We start from the raw sequence: 19,375 nt of genomic DNA on the forward strand, positions 1-19,375 counted from the left end.
AGAGGCCTCTAAACCAAGATGAAGCAGAGGCCCTTCTATTTTAGAGGTCCCCAAATTAAGATCACTTTGAAGCAGACAGGCATGAGGCATGGACCATCCAAATGGCACTCTTTGCCCCTCCTCTGATCGGGCCTACCTTTGGCAACCTCTCCTTCTGCTGCGGTTACCGTTGGCAACGTCCCATTGTGATGTCATTGTGGCACTCGGCAGCTTGAGAGCCCATTGTAATTGGTGCACTGTGAGTGGCATTATGACATCATCAGTGGAAAGTCCTGGAAAAAGACTGTGTGAGAACCGTTCTTTGCCTTTTTATTTTAACTTTAATCGCGAATAACTTGAGAAATATAGGATAAAATCTTAAGTGAAGCTGAGTAGGGCATTGTCGGGAAAAATGTGTTAGAATATGTAGATATTTAAGCGTAGTGCGTAGCGTTTTGAGGAAGATACAAAACATACATACAACACACATACAAGATGAGACTTTTAATAGTATATAGATAGATGTAGGTGAAGACCATATACTTCGATTTCGTAAAGGAATTGCTATTGTACATTGATGTTAACAAAGATAAAATATTGATCTTATTTTTTTAATGAAAAGATATACAAAAGTATTCAAAAGGTTGAGCTTTTCCTTAAAGGACAGCTTTGTCTATAAATTACAAACCATTATATTTCCATCTATTTGTTATGCTCAAATACAATCAGTCACACCAAGTTTAAAGTCAATCAGAAAAAGATTGAACAGAATTCAGTGGAAATTATGGTTATTTCATTGAATGTATTATTTTCATAATTGTGCATATCTATGATGTTATGTAGAATTAATGTCTGAAATTTGTATTTTTTAACATTCATACTGCAAGATGAAAGACACTAAGATATGTAGAGTTATATCAGGAACATTTCATTACCAAAGTTTGTATCCAACCTTTATTTGTTTTGAGTTGCAGCAGCCACATGTTAAGTTTAAACGAAATTCCTATCAATCAAAGTTCATCTCTGGTTTCAAATGCTTGCACATTTTAACCGTTTGATTTAGGATTTATTTTCTAATAAAGTGGTGCAGCAAAGAACACTATTCTAAATTGCAACACCATGGATAAGTTCAACATGATCAACATTAGTTAGCATACAGAAATATAAACAGAGCACAAGCTAATTCAAAGTATTACAGCATATTAATCCAATGTAACAAATAATAGATCACTCTTTAATTAAATATACTACATTAACCTTTTACAAAAAGAATACTAACACTATAGATTTCATTGTTACATTAATCACATTAATTTATATTAAGCACATTAATTTACCACATTGATTAACTAATGCAACATATTAATTCAATCCGTTAATCCCAGTGCAACCTGCTAACAACACATTCACATATTAACCTAGGCGATTATTTGTCATCAAAACACTTTACCAGATACACAAATCCCAATCCCAGACCTGGAGAACGAGGGTCCCAATCAATCTCCGATCTGTTGGTCCCAACTGCAAATGGTTACAGATATAGGTGTTCACTCGATTGGATATTTTCTCTGGGTTCTCCACATATGTAGAGGCTGTTTTGCCGAGCCACTGAACCACTTGTTTCTATTGCAGATTAATACTTGTTAATTATGCATGGGGCATGGGTATGTCTAACCTATGATATCTTGCAGTGTTCTATCCTAAAACAGATTGGTGATAAAACAGTTTAAACTCAGACATTCTTTATTGGCAGACATAAATGACTGAATTTATTAAGTCCAATTTACTCAGTCACTCAAGGAAAAAATATTTTCTACTCATTTTAACTGAATTGTGGAAAGAAAGTACATAGGACATATACCATGGACATAGAACGATATGTAAGAATTTCTACCGAGTATATCACAGCAAGGCTGCATGCTTCCAACAAATTACATTTTTAAATCTACAAAGACAGGAAGTTGATGTGTACGATGGAGTTTATTTTCCTAATTCCTATTTAATTTGTTAATCTGAAATCTTAGTTTCGAACAGAATAATAGCAATTTGAAGGGGTATTTGTGAATATTAATTAAAAACAAAATATACTCCATAAGTATTTTATATAAATACATTGAAAGTGTTGCATTGATTATTTTGTGTTAATATGAGTATCTCTCTTGTCTTAGTATGTTAATTACAATGAGCCTATTGTTAATTCCTGCAAATATGTGCATATTTTGGTAAGATGCAACGCGCATACATTCCCATCAACTCAAAGTCTGACCGTATATTAAATCATATTGGTCCAAAATATAATAGCTTAGATTACACATAGGAACAGCCAAATTGGGAAACCTCCGTCAATTTTATGTGACAAGTTTGTTACCAACATCATAAGGAAATGTGAGGAGGAATGCGTTTCCACCTAGACCATGAGGATGTTTCCTGACCAGAAACTTTGGATGAACCAGGAGGTCCGCAAACTACCGAGGTCCAGATCTTGGCCATTCAACTCTGGCAATAGATTGGTGATAAAACAGTTTAAATTCAGGTACAGGGAGTGCAGATACGACCTCGATAAAGCAATCAGAAAATCAGAGACTTTTTTGATCTAAACCGGAGGGTGGAATGGAAGTGCTGCAGCCGTGACAGGGCTTGTATGCCCATTTCCTACAAGGCGAAACCAAGTAGTAGCTCAATTGACAGTGCAGCATCCCTCCCTGGCAAGAGCAATGCTTTCTAAGCTCGCATTGAGTGGGAGAACATCAATGTACTTTCTTGGGTCCCCATAATCCCGGAGGACATTGTATTCTTAGTCACAGATGGCGTATCTGCTACGTTCTTATATCCTGCGTGGATCAACTGACTGGAGTTTTTGCAGACATCTTCAACCTCTCAAAGGTCTAAGGTTGACACCTGATTTAAACGGAAATAAATAATGCTGGTGCCCAAGAAGAGGAAGATGACATGCTTCAATGACTATCAACCGGTGGCACTAATGTCCATGGTGATGAAGTGCTTTGAGGGGTTGATTATGACACATATCAACTCCTGCCTTGATTACAATTTATATACCACAAGAGGATGAAATTTCACTTGTTCTCCACCCTGCACTGGACCACTTGGACAATAAGGAAATGTACATCAGGCTGTTGTTCATGAACTACAGCTCAGCGTTCAACTCCATCTTCCTCTTCAAACTCAGAGAACGGTATCTGCTCAGCAGGACCAGAGCTGATTGCTGACTTCAAGAGGGGAAATGCGGGATCGACGAACCTGTCATCATTGATGGGATAGAGGTGGAGAAAAACAACAGGTTCAAGTTCTTAGGAATGCATAACTCAAAAGATCTTTTCTGGGCCCAGCACACCGTGTAATCACAAAGAAAGCTTATCAACGCCTCTCCTTAGAAGGTAGAGGAATATTAGAATATCACCAAATACTCTATGAAGCTTCTAGTGTGCGGTAGAGAGCATACTGACTGGTTTTCATCAGGGCTTGGTTCAATCACTCAGATCACAAAGAAACTTACAAAATTCTTAAGGGGTTGGACAGGCTAGATGCAGGAAGATTGCTCCCGATGTTGGGGAAGTCCAGGACAAGGGGTCACAGCTTAAGGATAAGGGGGAAATCCTTTAAAACCGAGATGAGAAGAACTTTTTTCACACAGAGAGTGGTGAATCTCTGGAACTCCCTGCCACAGAGGGTAGTCGGGGCCAGTTCATTGGCTATATTTAAGAGGGAGTTAGATGTGGCCCTTGTGGCTAAGGGGATCAGAGGGTATGGAGAGAAGGCAGGTACGGGATACTGAGTTGGATGATCAGCCATGATCATATTGAATGGCGGTGCAGGCTCGAAGGGCCGAATAGCCTACTCCTGCACCTAATTTCTATGTTTCTATGTTTCTATGCTCAGGAATGAGGGAGACTTCAGAGAGTGGTAGACATTGCCCGGTCCATCACAGGTACGGACCTCCTCACGACCGAAGGATGTACGGAAGCTGCTGTCTCTAAAAGGCAACCACTATCAAAGACTTACACCATCCTGGTCACACTTTCATTTTCATAATACCATCGGAAAGAAGGTACAGGAACCTGAAGGTAGACAAAAATGCAGGAGAAACTCAGCTTGTGAGGCAGCATCTATGGAGTGAAGGAAATAGGCAACGTTTCGGGTCAAAACCCATCTTCAGACCTGAAACCATGACTGCCAGATTCAAGAACAGCTTCTTCCCAGCAACCATTAAGCTCTTGAATACAACATTACACAACACTACCCTCAGCAACTATGATCTGCTATGGACAGTTTGTCTGGTTGTACAGGTTGAACACTGATTTTCCGGCACCTTTGGTTCCAGAGCCTTTCTGGATTATACATTTTTCTGGGCCAACAGAGGTCACATGATAATGAAACGACAATAAACCTCTGCCCTGCTAATGACGCCCCTCCCATGTCTCTAAAGCATCATGGAGTTCCAGAAACGTAAAGAAATCAATTATAAAATATAAAACTATTGTGAATAGAATGACCTGCTGACCCATCTCCCTGGCCTTTTAAAGCTCCGGCTTCCGACCCTATTCCCGACTTACAAGGTGCACCAGCTCCCGCCGCTTCCTTCCTCCATTTACAACTCTAATGAATTTCAGAATCAATTTGAGTGCCACTGAGTGTCCGAAATTACCTCTTCGCTTGGGTAGTTTACACCCAGGCGGTATGAACATTGACTTCTCCAATTTCAGGTAGTCCTTGCTTTCTCCCTCCTTCCCAGCTCTCCCACAGCCCACTGTCTCTGCCTCTTCCTTTCTTCTTTCCGCCCCCCCCCTACCCTCACATCAGTCAGAAGAAGGGTCTCGACCCGAAACGTCACCTATTCCTTCGCTCCATAGATGCTACCTCACCCGCTGAGTTTCTCGAGCATTTTTGTCTACCCAAGATATGAACAGTGATTAGTTTCACAAATCTAATAATTCTTAGGCCAACAGCATGTACAAATGAGGGATGGAAAAACTGGAATGATTTTTATATTATTTCAGTATTATATGCACCATAATCTGGAAATATAGTGAAAAATTGATGTTACAAAGGCTTAATGTAAATCTTATGTCAAATCTCTTTTTTGGTGGAAGAATTAAACAGTGAAATTATGGAAGGAGAAATCTTGTCCAACTCATCAAATCGGCTTGCAACAACGTTACTTGCTAATTTTTAATTCTGGAAAGGAGACAAGTTTCAGCTTTAAGACAGATCAGCATCATTGTGAAAGTATAAGAAGCTTTGATGCATATATCACATTAAGTGTAAGAATTTTAAATGTTGGAAATTTTGCTGAGGTGAGAAAAAGAGTCTTTCCCAACCTCAGTGGGAACATAGTGCAGTTTTGATTATTTTTAATATCTCGTTGAAAGCCCACACAAAAAGTGACTTGTCAGCATAACTCACTTGCAGTGCAGTGGATCTTTTGTGTTTTTTCATCGCTTGGAGGTCAGGGTCAGTGTAGACGACACTCTAAAAATCTGAGGTAGCATGTTGCTCAACTGGTAGAACATTTCCTCTGAAATACTCTGTTAATAAAAAATTGTATTACCATTTACATTCCATGGTGCGGAGCACACATTAACAGAAATATTCATACCAATGCAATGCTTTTACTCTAGTATGGTTGGGAAATTGATTGTTGAAGTGTGTAAAAAGTTGTCAGTAAGAGCTTCACCTTAATGCATGGCTGCAATTTACATTCTAATTGCCAAAAAGAAACTTTACATATTCATAGATATATGATATTGCTTCTGATTGGTAGAATGTCATTAATTTGACCAGGAAGGCAAGTTTCCTCAAGCATTTGTGATGTTCATTGGACTAGAGGAATTTTTGAACCTGGTTTTTACTTCATCACAGTTCTACTGCCCATGGTAAGGGCAACAATCTTTAGAAGTCTTTGCATTCTTCTACTCTGGGCTTTCTGATGCATTCTGATATCCTTTCGTAGTCAACCTGGCCTCAAGTTCTGAAATCCCCTCCCTCATAACTCCTTGCGAGAGATTATCTTTTCCAAATGGTGCAGGTGAACACACATCATTTTTTTAAATAAATGAGAGATGTGGCTGTAAATGGTGTGAACAGTTTGCTTAGCTTTCACATGCCCCCCCCCCCCATATCTGATGGTTTCATGTTGTAGGATGCTCTGTTGATACCTCAACAGAGGAGAACACAGCATAAATTCTAATTCAACCATGTACATATTACATGTGAAATAGAAGAACTGGGCCAATTAACCACTCGAGAGTAATCTACTATTTCAATAAGATCAAGTCCGATCTGACTTCAAATCCACTTTCCTAAACAAAATCATATTCCTTGATTCTCCAAATATCTGAAGACCTGTAGGCAATATTTCCTCTAAGCTGTGCGTGTGTTGGCGCACACACAAGTTTTGAAACCAGCGCACAAAAAAAATGTATGTGCCCACAAAAGGATTTTGAAATTCGGAGAAAAAAAATCTCCACTATAATTTTTTCCCCCCCCAATTTCAAAATCCGCCGCCCAGATCCAGCACGGGGGACAGCTGCAGCCCGCTCTGGCATTGGGGAAATCATCAATTGGACCCTTTCACGGGCCGCATCCAGTCCGCGGGCCGCATCTGTCCCCGCGCTTCACCTGGTGGAGGGCAAGGGCCGCCCACCTCAAAGATGGTGGCGCTGCTGGCAGGAACCCAGCGGTAAATGGATGGGACTGCACCTTGGAGAAGAGGGAGAGGGAGGTGGGGAGGGAGGGGATTGGGGAAAAGGGAGAGAGGGGTGGAGATGGAATGGGGAACGGGAAGGAGAGAGGGGGAGGAGAGAGGGGGATGGAAGAGGGGGAGGGGAGAGAGAAGACTTGTTACAGTGTTAAATAAAGAACTGTTTCTTTTGAAAAACGAAAGCATTAAAAGAGTGTATGTCATAGACACTACAATGTTACCTAAAATGGAGTAATCAATAATTATACAGTATATAATTTATACTTATTTGTAAAAATCTCATAATCATATTGACTTTATTGTACAGTTTACGAAGATCTATTTCAAATTCTGTAGCTGGCTTATTGAGTATTTAATTGAAATAAATGTTGATTCACCATGTCAAATTCAAAGGATGCAAAGGGTGTGAAGCGCAAAAGAACTGCAAACTGGTTTAAAGTTGAATGGCTTAATGAAATAGTGAAAACTGCTACACCAAAAGCTCGAGGTGATATATTTGCACAATAATTCAGTGCACACACACATTTGTAATAGCATAAACAATTGCAAATACAAGATTTCCGCGCACACGAACTACTAAAAATTAGAGGGAACATTGCTGTACGTTTTATTTTCGGATAAACTCAGTGACTTAATCTCCACAGTCCTCTTGAGTGTAAAATTCCAAAGAGTCACTACCATCTGCAGAAACAAATACATTGCATCTTAGTCCTGAAAGGCCCAACTATCATCTTGGAACTGTACCCCTTGCCAGAAAAATACCGTATACCATTCTTACACCTACCCTAGCAAGCCCGATAAGAAATGTTTGTTTTAATGAGATCACTTCTCATTCTTTTAAACTTGAATAGATAGACCTAGTCTGTTTACAAGTCCACATTGGAATCACCCCACACATACCAACCCTTCACTACCCACATCCCATTGGAATTACATTCCTGCCTAGAAGGATGACAAGACTTGTACACAGTATTTTGGTATGGTCTCACCAAACAAACATGGCAGCAAGATGTTTATTCTCTGGTATTCAAATCCTCTTGTAATAAAGACCAACATGTTTGACGTCTTAATTAACTATACATTAACTTAATTAATTAATTAATATAATGAACTTAATTAAATTTACCAAGACATCTTTGAACATCTTACAATCACTCAAGATTTTACATTCTTTGATTTTCTACTTTTTCTACCAAAGTGACCATTCAATTTTTCACATTGTACCGCATCTGCCCTGTTCTCACCCATTTACTTAGCCTGCCTATTTTCTCCTGAAGTCTGATCATTATCATAGTTCACACTGGCATTCAGCTTTATAAGATTAGCTAACCGGATACTGAGTCATAGAATCATAAAGCATAGAAACAAGCCCTTCAGCACAAACTCGTCCATACCGACCAAGATGTCCTTCCATACCAGTTCCATCTGCATGCATTTGACCCATATCCCACTAAACCTTTCCTATCCAAGTACATGAGCAAATGTGTTTTAAATGTTGTTAGTACCTCCCTCTACCACTTCCTCTGACAGGACTTCAGCAAGGTATTCAACAAGGTTCCGCATGGTAGGCTGCTCTGGAAGGTTAGATCGCATGGGATCCAAGGAGAGATAGCTGAATGGTTAGCAAATTGGCTCCATGGAAGGAAGCAGAGGGTGATGGTGGAAGGTTGTTTCTCAGACTGGTGGCCTGTGACTAGTGGTGTGCCTCAGGGTTCGGTGCTGGGCCCGTTACTGTTTGTCATCTACATCAATGATTTGGATGAGAACATACCGGCAAGATTAGCAAGTTTGCTGATGATACAAAAGTTAGTGGTTTTGCAGATAGTGAAGATGGTTGTGAAAGATTGCAGCAGGATCTGGATTGATTGGCTAGGTGGGCAGAGGAATGGTTGATCGAATTTACTACCAAAAAATGTGAGGTGTTGCATTTTGGGACGTTGAACAGGGGTAGGACCTACACAGTAAATGGAAGGTCTCTGGGAGGTGTTGTAGAGCAGACAGATCTAGGAGTACAGGCTTGAAAGGGTTCAGAAAAGATTTACAAGGATGTTGCCGGGACTAGAGGGTGTGAGCTATAGGGAGAGGTTGAGTAGGCTGGGTCTCTATTCCATGGAGTGCAGGAGGATGAGGGGAGATCTTATGGAGGTATACAAAATCATGAGAGCAATAGACTGGGTAGATGTACAGAGTATTTTGCCCATAGGAGGGGAATCGAGGACCAGAGGACATAGGTTTAAGATGAGGGGGAAAAGATTTAATATGAAACCAAGGGGTAACTTTTTCACACAAATGGTGGTGGGTGTATGGAACAAGCTGCCAGAGGTAGTTGAGGCTGGGACTATTCCATTGTTTAAGAATCAGTTAGACAGGTACATGGATAGGACAAGTTTGGAGGGATATGGACCAAGCACAGGCAAGTGGGATTGGGGTAGTTGGGACATTGTTGGTCGGTGTGGGCGAGTTGGGCAGAAGGGGCTGTTTCCACACTGTATCACTATGACTCTACTGATGCCGAGGCCAGCTCGAATTGCAAGCTCAAACCTTTCATGCAGTGGGTCATGAACTTGGGATAATAAAAACCTAAAATGTCCTGTTTGCAGAATCTAGCTCCCAAAGTTATTAATTAACTTATCTAACATTTTTCTTGGAAAAAGGTATATAAAACATGTCTTACAAAATCAATGAACAATGGCAAAAAAATTGAATCCTTTTCCAAGGAAGATGTAACATGTGGACAGATGCAGCTGTATTTCAAGATAATATTCCAAAGAGGAAGGCAGGAATTCAAACAAGAAGAGGAATACAGTGCCTCATGCCATATTAGAACTGAACAGAGCAAACTACCAGTAAAACGCTGGGTTGTGGCAGGAAGCAAGCATACCCAGAAGCAAAGCAATCATGTGTAAAAAGAGCAAACTTGGCACAGAAGCCACGAGAGTGCAACTTATTCAGCTGTACAACTATTACAGCAGTGCAACCTACACAAAGTCCATATTGAATCATTGCTGACGTAGGGTTGTGCAATGTGGTCCAAGTGCCTGATGGTTGATGGGAAGAAGCTGCTCATGGACCTGGAGACATCAGTTCTCAGGCTCCTGTACCTTCTTCCATATGATAGCAACGAGATGAGAATGTGGCCAGGGTGGTTTGGGGCTTTGATGATATTAGCTACAGTGCCCTCCGTAATATTTGGGACAAAGACACATCATTTATTTATTTGCCTCTGTACTCCACAATTTGAGATTTGTAACAGAAAAAAATGACATGTGGTCAAAGTGCACATTGTCAGATTTTAATAAAGGCCATTTTGATATATTTTGGTTTCACCATGTAGAAATTACAGCTGTAGTGATGCAACTAGTCAGTCCGTTCACCAACATACAACTGTAAAAGTTTGAGAGAGTATTCAACCACATGTTGAATCTCCTCAAGTTCTAAGGAAGTAAAAACATTAATGAGCTTTCTTTGTGAAGTACAAGGTTGTTGTTCTGGAACCATTGAACCAGGTTATCAATCTTCCTCCTATACTCTGATTCAACGTTACTATTATTCATCAATCAACAGTGGTATAATCGGAGAATTTAACGATGGGTTGGAGTTGTGTCTGGTGGAAAAGTAACGGATATAGCGAGATTAGAGTATGGGACTGAAAACGCTGTCTTGAAATGCACTTGTGCTGATGGTCAGCAAGGAGTAAGTGTTGTTGCCAATTCTTCCAGATTGAGGTCTGCCGATCGGGAAGACTAGGACTGGGTTGCATGGGGACGAGCAGAAACCGTGTTCCCCGAGTTTGGCAATAGGTTTAGATGGTGTTGAACGCCGAACTTGCCTCTACCATGTTGAGCCTTGAGGGTTTCTGAGGTTGAGGGATAACTGGAGACACCGCAGGACATAAAGGTTGATGAATGTTTTCTGGATCACAAGACTCAGGAGATGGTTATACATGGAAAATTAGATCCAAATGGCAAGTGGGAAACTATCTGGTGGGTTAGGAAAATGCATGCAATAAAGGAATCCTCTGAGTTCATGTCTCTGTAGATACTCTGTATATTGGTGAGGGTGTGCAATCCTGAGCTAAGCAATGAGACGAAGGATTGCATAGGCAACAAATACAGTAACAACTATGGATTTGATAACCGTGGGGCAGACAGGCAGTTTTGTAATTATTATGATGAGAGCTGTAGAGCAGATTGCCTCCTGGGTGCTGGGATGAGAAATTACCAAGAGGACGGATATCATCATATGCGATGGGAGGTGGTGTGGGGGTGAGTAGGTTGAGAGGGAACAGCATGAGATCATCCAGATTAATGTAAAAAAAGCATACAGGTTCTCCATCTTTCCCACACTGATCTCTTCAATGTTGCAGTGAAGCCAAATGTAAATTTGAGAACATCTTCAGTGTTCAGGCACACAGAATTCAACAATTTCAGATAATTAACGGTACCCAACAACCCTCATCAACTTCTATAGCATGGTTTGGGAGACTACAAGACATTGGGCGTAGACAATCTTCCATTGACTCCATCTATACTTCATGCTGCATCTGCAAGCCCACTAGCATAATCAAGGATCAGTCTCACCCCTGTCACTCCTTCTCTCTTCTCCCACCAGGCAAGACGTACAGAAGTTTGAAAATGCATACCTCCAAATTCAGGAACAGTTTCTTCCCAGTCGTTATCACCCAAATGAACAATCCCTTCAACAGCTGGAGTGCGGTCCTGACTTCCCATTTACTTCATTGGAGATCTTTTAACTATCTTTAATCAGACTTTACCTTGCACTAAATGTCATACCCATTATCTGTACACTGTATTCAGCTTGATTCTATCATCTATAGTTTATTTGTCTGGAAAGCACGCAATAACAACTTTTCACTGTACCTCAGTGCAGGTGACAATAATAAATTAAATACATTAAACTAAACCATTTGAAATGAACTGGCTAGTTTGGCTGAAAGGTTATCCTCTGCAAAGTTAACAGAACTTTTCTTTTTTTCCTCACTAACGTCACCGCTGAGTGTTTATTTCACATAAATAATCAGATTTTCATCAATGCAGGGTTTTTAATCTCAGGTCTACTATTGATTGGTTTATCCTCTCCTCTGCACAAATTCATCTTCCACAAAATACTGTAAATTGTGTTAAACTGTACATAACATCAGTATAGTCCCAGTTGTGCCATCAGTCAATTCTGGCACCACAATTTAGGAGATGGTGCCAAAGAGATCTAGAATGATTCCCACAGAAAGGATTAGTTATGTGAATAGACATTGTGGTTGCTTTCCTTGGTACACAAATGACTGATTGGAGATGTGGCAGAAATGTTTAAAATCTTGAATATGAACAATTTAGATAGATTAAATAAAGAGAAACAATCTTTATCTGCTGTAGAATCAATGTCAAATGGTGATGGACAAAAGGACCAGATAATTAACAGCAAAAGTTTGCTAAGCATGTGGTTTAGATTTGAAATTACTTGCCTGAAGGTATAGTAGTTACAGATTCAGTACTAACTTTGAAAAAGGAACTGCATAGATAATTGAACAAAATAATGCCATGGTATGAGGAATGAGATGAGGCTAATTGCACTGCGCAGAATTTGTTGAATAATTTTCTTTTACACAAGTCCAAGACATGAACTTAGTTAACTTTGATCATTTGTTACTTTGAAGCACACAAGAAGCTTCGGGCTCCACTGTTCCAAGTATTATTTGGTTATATTTTCCCCGTGATGTTAGCAATTGTGCTGATTTAAACTGCACTAAAACACAGATTGTGAAATTATTTTGTGCAAATATTAACTGGTTTGACATTCATTTGTCTGCTATTTTTGAGACGTTAAAATGCTTAAGCAAATTAACAAAGAAATGTCATCCAAATAATGTTTATAAACTAAACTCAATGGTCAATTTGCTGCTATAATGAATTTTTCAACCAACTGTAATGAATGTTGCTCGACATCACTGTGGCTAAACGACTGGAAATTAGAAGTGAAATGGAGAAAACTGTGTAATAGGTGCACACAGATAATTTTTGAAATGACCTACAGCCTAAGTGAAAAACTTACAATATGCTGAATTCTTCAAGCACACTGGGTGTGGGGGATGGAGGACTGGGGAAAGCCCCAGTTGTTGGAAATGGGCTGCAGCTACTCTGTGGAAACCCCTATCCAGTACCAGCTGCTCTGTGTTATGCTCTTTAGTAGACAGAGGCTGCATGGATGAGATCAGTGATTCCACAGAGCCAGGGGCCTCAGCTGACTAAATGCCGTTGAAAGTTGACTGAACTTTTCAGACATCCAGCCTTGATTTCCCACAATGTGGCCATCCAAGCCTGGCTCCCCCGATTTCAGATTGTCCAAATAATCATCCCGGCATTAGAATTATCCTTGGGAGGTTCAGTGCACAATGATAGCAACCACCTTATTTGCCAAATTTAACTCACCAGTTACATTTAGCGATTGAAAGGTTTGATACCTTATGCTGCTACTAATCACTCCATCTGCTGATCCACTTACAAATAAACTGAAGCAACATTGTAGGTCAATATAGTTGTGCTTATCTTAAACCAATATTAAGAATACAGTATCAAAGTCAAGGACAAAGCAGATTTTTCACCAGGATTTAAAAAAAACTAGAAAACATTATTTATTCAAGGTGTTTGAAGTATGGGTAATTTAGAGATAATTTCTAAATAAACCTTTCGGACTTTAAATGTAAAAGATACAACATAGTCTGCAAAATCAGTGGACTTGTCAGTTCTAAATGATTAACCTTAAAACTCATTCTCCCTTCAATTGAGACAATTGGTATGATCGTCTTTTGGGATTGTGACCCTCTTTATGTATCCATTCCACTTTTGTCTTAACTAGATATTTTCATGGTGTTCAAAGAATAGCAGCATTCTTATATATGGACTTTACTCCCAAGAATGTGGCATTCCAGGAATTTGTAATAAACCAGGCCTAGTCACTACATTTAAACTTACAGATTTTTATCAAATCTTAACTTCTTTCTTAACACAATCTTTCCTCATAGTGCAATAAAAAATACACACTAGACAGTGGCAATGGTTATGAACTGATAATGTTATTAGACAGCCAATAGATAATAAAGATGAAAGGTAGCTCTAAGGTAGCTACAAGTTCATCTCCTTTGAAAGGGGCCAAGTATGTTGCATATGCTAAACCACAAGCAAAACACACCCCAAATTAACCTTTAATTGGGGATCAAAGTTTTATCGTCAATTGAAGAAATGTAAAACATGTCTCCCACTTTTAGAAACCAATCAAACATATAGAAATGAAAACCTCAAGATACTTATATTTCAGTTGAATGGTTAGAAACTTGCATAGAAACTGGATTCAACAGCATCTGTTTTTGTTTGTTAATTGTGTGATCTAATGTGACATAGCTGTGAAACCTAATTGAAGAATCATGCTGATACAACTTGTAATTTGTGGTCCACACTGCCCAGAGGGCACGAATCTATAGTCAAGCATCCACGGCAATAGTGTGCCTGCTTCTGAGCAACTTAAGCATATGTTACTATATCAGGCCATGGCCAATGCTAGGTTCACGTCTCGGGAACGGCTTCTTCGAGGGGGGCATTTACTTAGTCTCCTTTAACACCCCTCCTTCCTGCCTGCCTTGGAGGAAACTACAGTTATGTCATGCTCATGATCTTTGCAAATCTACAACTACAGATGGATCTGCTGACTGACCGCAATGCTCTTCCCATTCATACGTCCCATCATAATAATCAGTTGCAGTCCTCCCTCTACCCAGTCACTGATTTCATTCTCATGACGAACAAGCCTCTTTGTGTCAACCGAGTCTCAATCACTCCTCACTCCATACATGCATTAATCCTGATATATTTCCAAAAACTGACATTCCTTCCCACTCCTGGGTTCTCTTCTCCAAAATCACTCAGGAACAGCCAAGGTCCCCAACATTAGTCAGTTTTCTGCATGCATTAAAGTCTTCAGTGTGCAAGGGATTGCTGTTCAGTATTGCCAACTAATTCTGGCCCGGAAACAATATGTTTTTTTTACTTCACAGATGCTGCCTGACATGCTGAATATTTTCAATATTTTCTCTTTTTAATGTGACAATCAAGTTAAACTATATTCTAAAGATGTACATTTACATCGTGGGATTCATATAACCACTTGAATCTCCAGACATTCATTTTGTTTCTTAGCAACTTATTACAACTCTGATCGGAGGTACTGTCTTAGTACTTTAGAATCTGTTAATTTATTTAATTTTATTTATTGACAGCCGTTAATGCCATTAATAAGGTCGGGACATGCTATCTTTTTGGACCACTGCTGGTGAAAGTATTCCCACAGTTCTCAGGTAGAGCGTTCCAGAATTTATATCCAGCTGCAGAAAAGGAACGGTGATAAATTTCCAAAACAGGATACTGTGGGTCTTGGTAGGGAGCCTGAAAGTGTTTCAATCCACCCAGTGACCTTGTCCTTCTTGGAGGTTCAGGTTAGGGTGATGCTATCACAATGGCCTGGCAAGTAACTGCATTGAATTTTGTTAATGACGCACACACCGTAGTCAAAGATCGCTCACAAATATTCTCTAACCAGCTTGACACTTTCCGCTTCAACACTCAAATACATGACTCACAGTAGACTTCCCATTATTTAGCGTGTTTGGAAGTAATTTTAGACTGGCTTACATGAGCACTGCACTCATTTTTGGATCATTAATTTTCAGAATTGCAAACTAGGCATGACTGAATGACCTAACAAACCTCGTGCATTTTACATTTCTCACAACTTGTGCAATATGATTTCAGTAATATGGATTCTCGGCATCCGCAATTTATGAAGAGCCAGGAGTGGACGACTAAATGCTTAAACATTTCACTAAAGTTCAAAACACAAATAGATAGGGAGGGAAAGAAAGCATATGTGGAATGCTTGCATACATTGTTAGGGGCATTGTGTACAAGAGTTAGGAAATCATGATGCACCACTATAGGACTTTGGTTGGGGAAAATATGGGGAAGCTTGGAGAGGGTGCAGAGACGGAATATCAGAAGGTTTACCTGCCTGGATAAGAGGGTCTCAGCTACATGGTGAGGTTGGATATACTCGGATTTTTTTCTCTGGAACGCCGGAGGTTGAGGGAAGACTTGACAGAAGTGTATAAAATTATGAGAGGCATGGATAGGGTAGACACTCAGAACCTTTTTCCACAGGGAGGAAATGTCCAACACTAGAGGGCATAACAACAAGGTGAGAGGGGGAAAATGTAATGGAGTGGGGCAAAGTATTTTCTTTACACAGATGATTTTGGGGGCCTGGAACGCATTGCCGGGGGTGGTGGTGGAGGCAGATAGATTGTTTAAGACGGTTTTGGATAGGCACATGAAAATGCAGGGAATAGGGGGAGATGGATCGTGTGTAGGCAGATGCGATCAGTTCAACTAGGCATCACGTTCGGCACAAACATTGTGGGCTGAAGGGGTTCGTTCCTGTGCTTTACTGTTCTATGTTACTGAATGTGTAATTCTCCAGGTGAAATAGTTTATTTATCTGAAAAATGTGGGTATTTATTCTGGAATTTTCTCAGGCGTTACAACCAGTAGGCATTTTGTGTTTAAATTGCAGGCAAAAGAATATTGGCCACTATTGTTTGTTTATGAAACAGTGCTGTAAAGGAGTGATAGCTGACACACTGTAACCTTTACTAGGAGTTTAATATAGCACATGGCACACACGTCCCAGCACTGACTGCATCCAGCCTTCAGGCGTACTGGGACCTAGTGGGAGGAACAAAGGGAGGATACTACAGTTATACTAATATGATGGGGCGTGGTTAGTGGTGATGAGGTGGCTACATTATAGGTTGCATGCATAAACCATCTACATCCTTCCCCTTACAAATTAAACAAGTCACAGCAATGGCAGGTTGGTTATACAGTACCTGCAAAGCTAAGCAAACTCTCCGTATCGAGCCGGAGGTTTTACAATCCGACCCGAGCGAGTGCGCACAGCACCCTCACCCTCCCCACCCGAAAGAATAGGAGGAGGGACAGGAACAGAAACAGGAGGGGGAGAGAAGGTGGGTGGAGAACCAAGCTTGGAAGGGGAACGGAAAGGAACAGGTGAGCCAGGTGAAACAGAAGGGGTAGAATGAGCAGAAGTCGGAGAGAGAGAAGACAAATGTGAGGTTATCCATTTTGGTGGCAAAAACAGGAAAGCAGACTATTATCTAAATGGTGGCCGACTAGGAAAAGGGGAGATGCAGCGAGACCTGGGTGTCATGGTACACCAGTCATTGAAAGTGGGCATGCAGGTGCAGCAGGCAGTGAAGAAAGCGAATGGTATGTTAGCTTTCATAGCAAAAGGATTTGAGTATAGGAGCAGGGAGGTTCTACTGCAGTTGTACAGGGTCTTGGTGAGACCACACCTGGAGTATTGCGTACAGTTTTGGTCTCCAAATCTGAGGAAGGACATTATTGCCATAGAGGGAGTGCAGAGAAGGTTCACCAGACTGATTCCTGGGATGTCAGGACTGTCTTATGAAGAAAGACTGGATAGACTTGGTTTATACTCTCTAGAATTTAGGAGATTGAGAGGGGATCTTATAGAAACTTACAAAATTCTTAAGGGGTTGGACAGGCTAGATGCAGGAAGATTGCTCCCGATGTTGGGGAAGTCCAGGGCAAGGGGTCACAGATTAAGGATAAGGGGGAAATCCTTTAAAACCGAGATGAGAAGAACTTTTTTCACACAGAGAGTGGTGAATCTCTGGAACTCTCTGCCACAGAGGGTAGTCGAGGCCAGTTCATTGGCTATATTTAAGAGGGAGTTAGATGTGGCCCTTGTGGCTAAGGGGATCAGAGGGTATGGAGAGAAGGCAGGTACGGGATACTGAGTTGGATGATCAGCCATGATCATATTGAATGGCGGTGCAGGCTCGAAGGGCCGAATGGCCTACTCCTGCACCTAATTTCTATGTTTCTATGTTTCTAAGACCTGACAGGGGGCAACAGGGCCTGAGGAGCGAACCCAGGAAGAGCAGGGGGAGGTGTCCGAGGCAAACGGACCGACCGGGGCATGCAGGGAGCAGAGGGTAAGTTAGTTGAGGAAGGCTCGACACGCGATGGAGGGGTATACGGAATCGCAGGAGGTGGTTTGGGCTCGTTGACCGCCAACAGGTGCTGGCGGCTGCGTCGGTAATCAGTCCCCTCAAAATCCACCAGGTAGGACCGTGGCGCGCTGTCGAACCTGACCACGGTGGCAAGTAGGGAATAGCCGGTGGGCGTCTGCAAACGGACGACCTGTCCAGGCATCAGTGGGGATAGGGGGCGGCATGATTTGTCGTGCGAGCGGCGCTGGATTTCGTGCTTCTGGGCAATTCGTTGCTGGACATCAGCAGGCTGCAGGACTTTGGGCATCAGGGACTGCTGGGCGATCGGCATCGGAGGGCGAATAACTCGGGACATGAGTCGTTGGGCAGGGGATCGCATAGTACTGTCTCTGGAAATATTCCGAAGGTTCAGGAGACCCTGATAGAAATCCCCGTTGGAGAGACGGGATTGTTCAAGCAAGTGCTTAGCGCTGCGGACCGCCCGTTCAGCCAGTCCATTGCTCTGCGGGTACTCCGGGCTGCTGGTGAAATGATTGAAGTTCCACTTTGCAGCAAAAGCTTGAAATTCGGCGCTAGTGAACTGGCGGCCGTTGTCTGTCTGCAGCCGAACAGGGGAACCAAACGTGGCAAAGTGACGGCGTAGCTTACTGATCACCATCTCGGAGGTGATGGCAGGGAGGAGGTCCACCTCGAACCAATTTGAGTAAGAGTCTACCAGCACAAGGTACTGCTTCCCACGCCAGTCAAAAATATCGGCAGCCAGTGAAGACCAGGGCATGTCAGAGGCAGGCTGTTGTAAAAGCGGCTGTCTCTGCTGATGCGGGGCAAGAGAGTTGCAGTCCGGACAGGAATCCACCCTGGCCTTGATGTACTTTGCCATGCCCGGCCAGTAATATTGTTCCTGGGCATGCGAGATAGTGGCATCTGCCCCGGGATGCCCCATGTGGGCGGCGTCGAAGTACAAACCATGCAGCGAGGCAGGGACGACCACTTTGTGTCCCTTGATAATAATACCGTCCCGGAGGACCAACTCATCGCGGACCAAAAAATAGGGGTGGACGCTAGCAGGCAATGAAGTCCGTTTGGTAGGCCACCCGCGCATGATGACAGCAGCAAGCTGTTGCAGGTCAGGGTCGTTAGCGGTATGCTCAACCAGGCACTGTAGTTGCTTGGAAGGGACGAAGTTAACATTCAGTATCTGTAAGTCTGCCTGCTCGAAGGGGTGCTGGTCGCAGGAGGTCCGGGGGGCCCGGGACAGCGCGTCAGCCACATGCATCTCGGTGCCCCTCTTATACACGATTTTAAAGTCAAACCGCTGTAGCTGCAGCATCATCCGCTGTAGCCTGGCTGGAGCGCTGTGTATAGGCTTGTTAAGTATCGTCACCAGTGGCTGGTGATCCGTCTCAACGGTGAACCTGGTGCCAAATAGGAAGTCCTTAAACTTTGAACACGCAAACACCAACGCCAGCAGCTCCTTCTCTATCTGCGCATAGCGCTGCTCTGTGTCCGTCATGGTCCTGGAGGCATAAGAGATAGGCAGCAGCGAGTCACCATCATGG

The 19,375-nt window shown here is 41.9% G+C and overlaps 1 protein-coding gene across 5 annotated transcripts in view; it reads right to left on the reverse strand.

The window, feature by feature from the left end:
- Window positions 1–896: 896 nt before the first annotated feature.
- c21h12orf4 (chromosome 21 C12orf4 homolog) overlaps window positions 897–19,375 on the reverse strand; it is a 57,373-nt gene continuing 38,894 nt past the window's right edge. For 3 of the 5 annotated variants that reach the window (XM_033039732.1, XM_033039730.1, XM_033039729.1), the window contains exons 14-15: window positions 5,401–5,522; window positions 897–1,679 (exon numbers count right to left, since the gene is read on the reverse strand). In XM_033039732.1, coding sequence (XP_032895623.1) covers window positions 5,430–5,522 — 93 coding nt within the window. In that variant the 3' untranslated portion in view covers window positions 897–1,679; window positions 5,401–5,429. Of the gene's footprint in view, window positions 3,238–5,400; window positions 5,523–19,375 lie in introns of all 5 variants that reach the window. The other 2 variants (XM_033039733.1, XM_033039731.1) reach the window with 2 other exon arrangements.

The sequence above is a fragment of the Amblyraja radiata genome, chromosome 21 (assembly GCF_010909765.2).
Source record: "Amblyraja radiata isolate CabotCenter1 chromosome 21, sAmbRad1.1.pri, whole genome shotgun sequence".
Lineage (NCBI taxonomy): Eukaryota > Metazoa > Chordata > Chondrichthyes > Rajiformes > Rajidae > Amblyraja > Amblyraja radiata.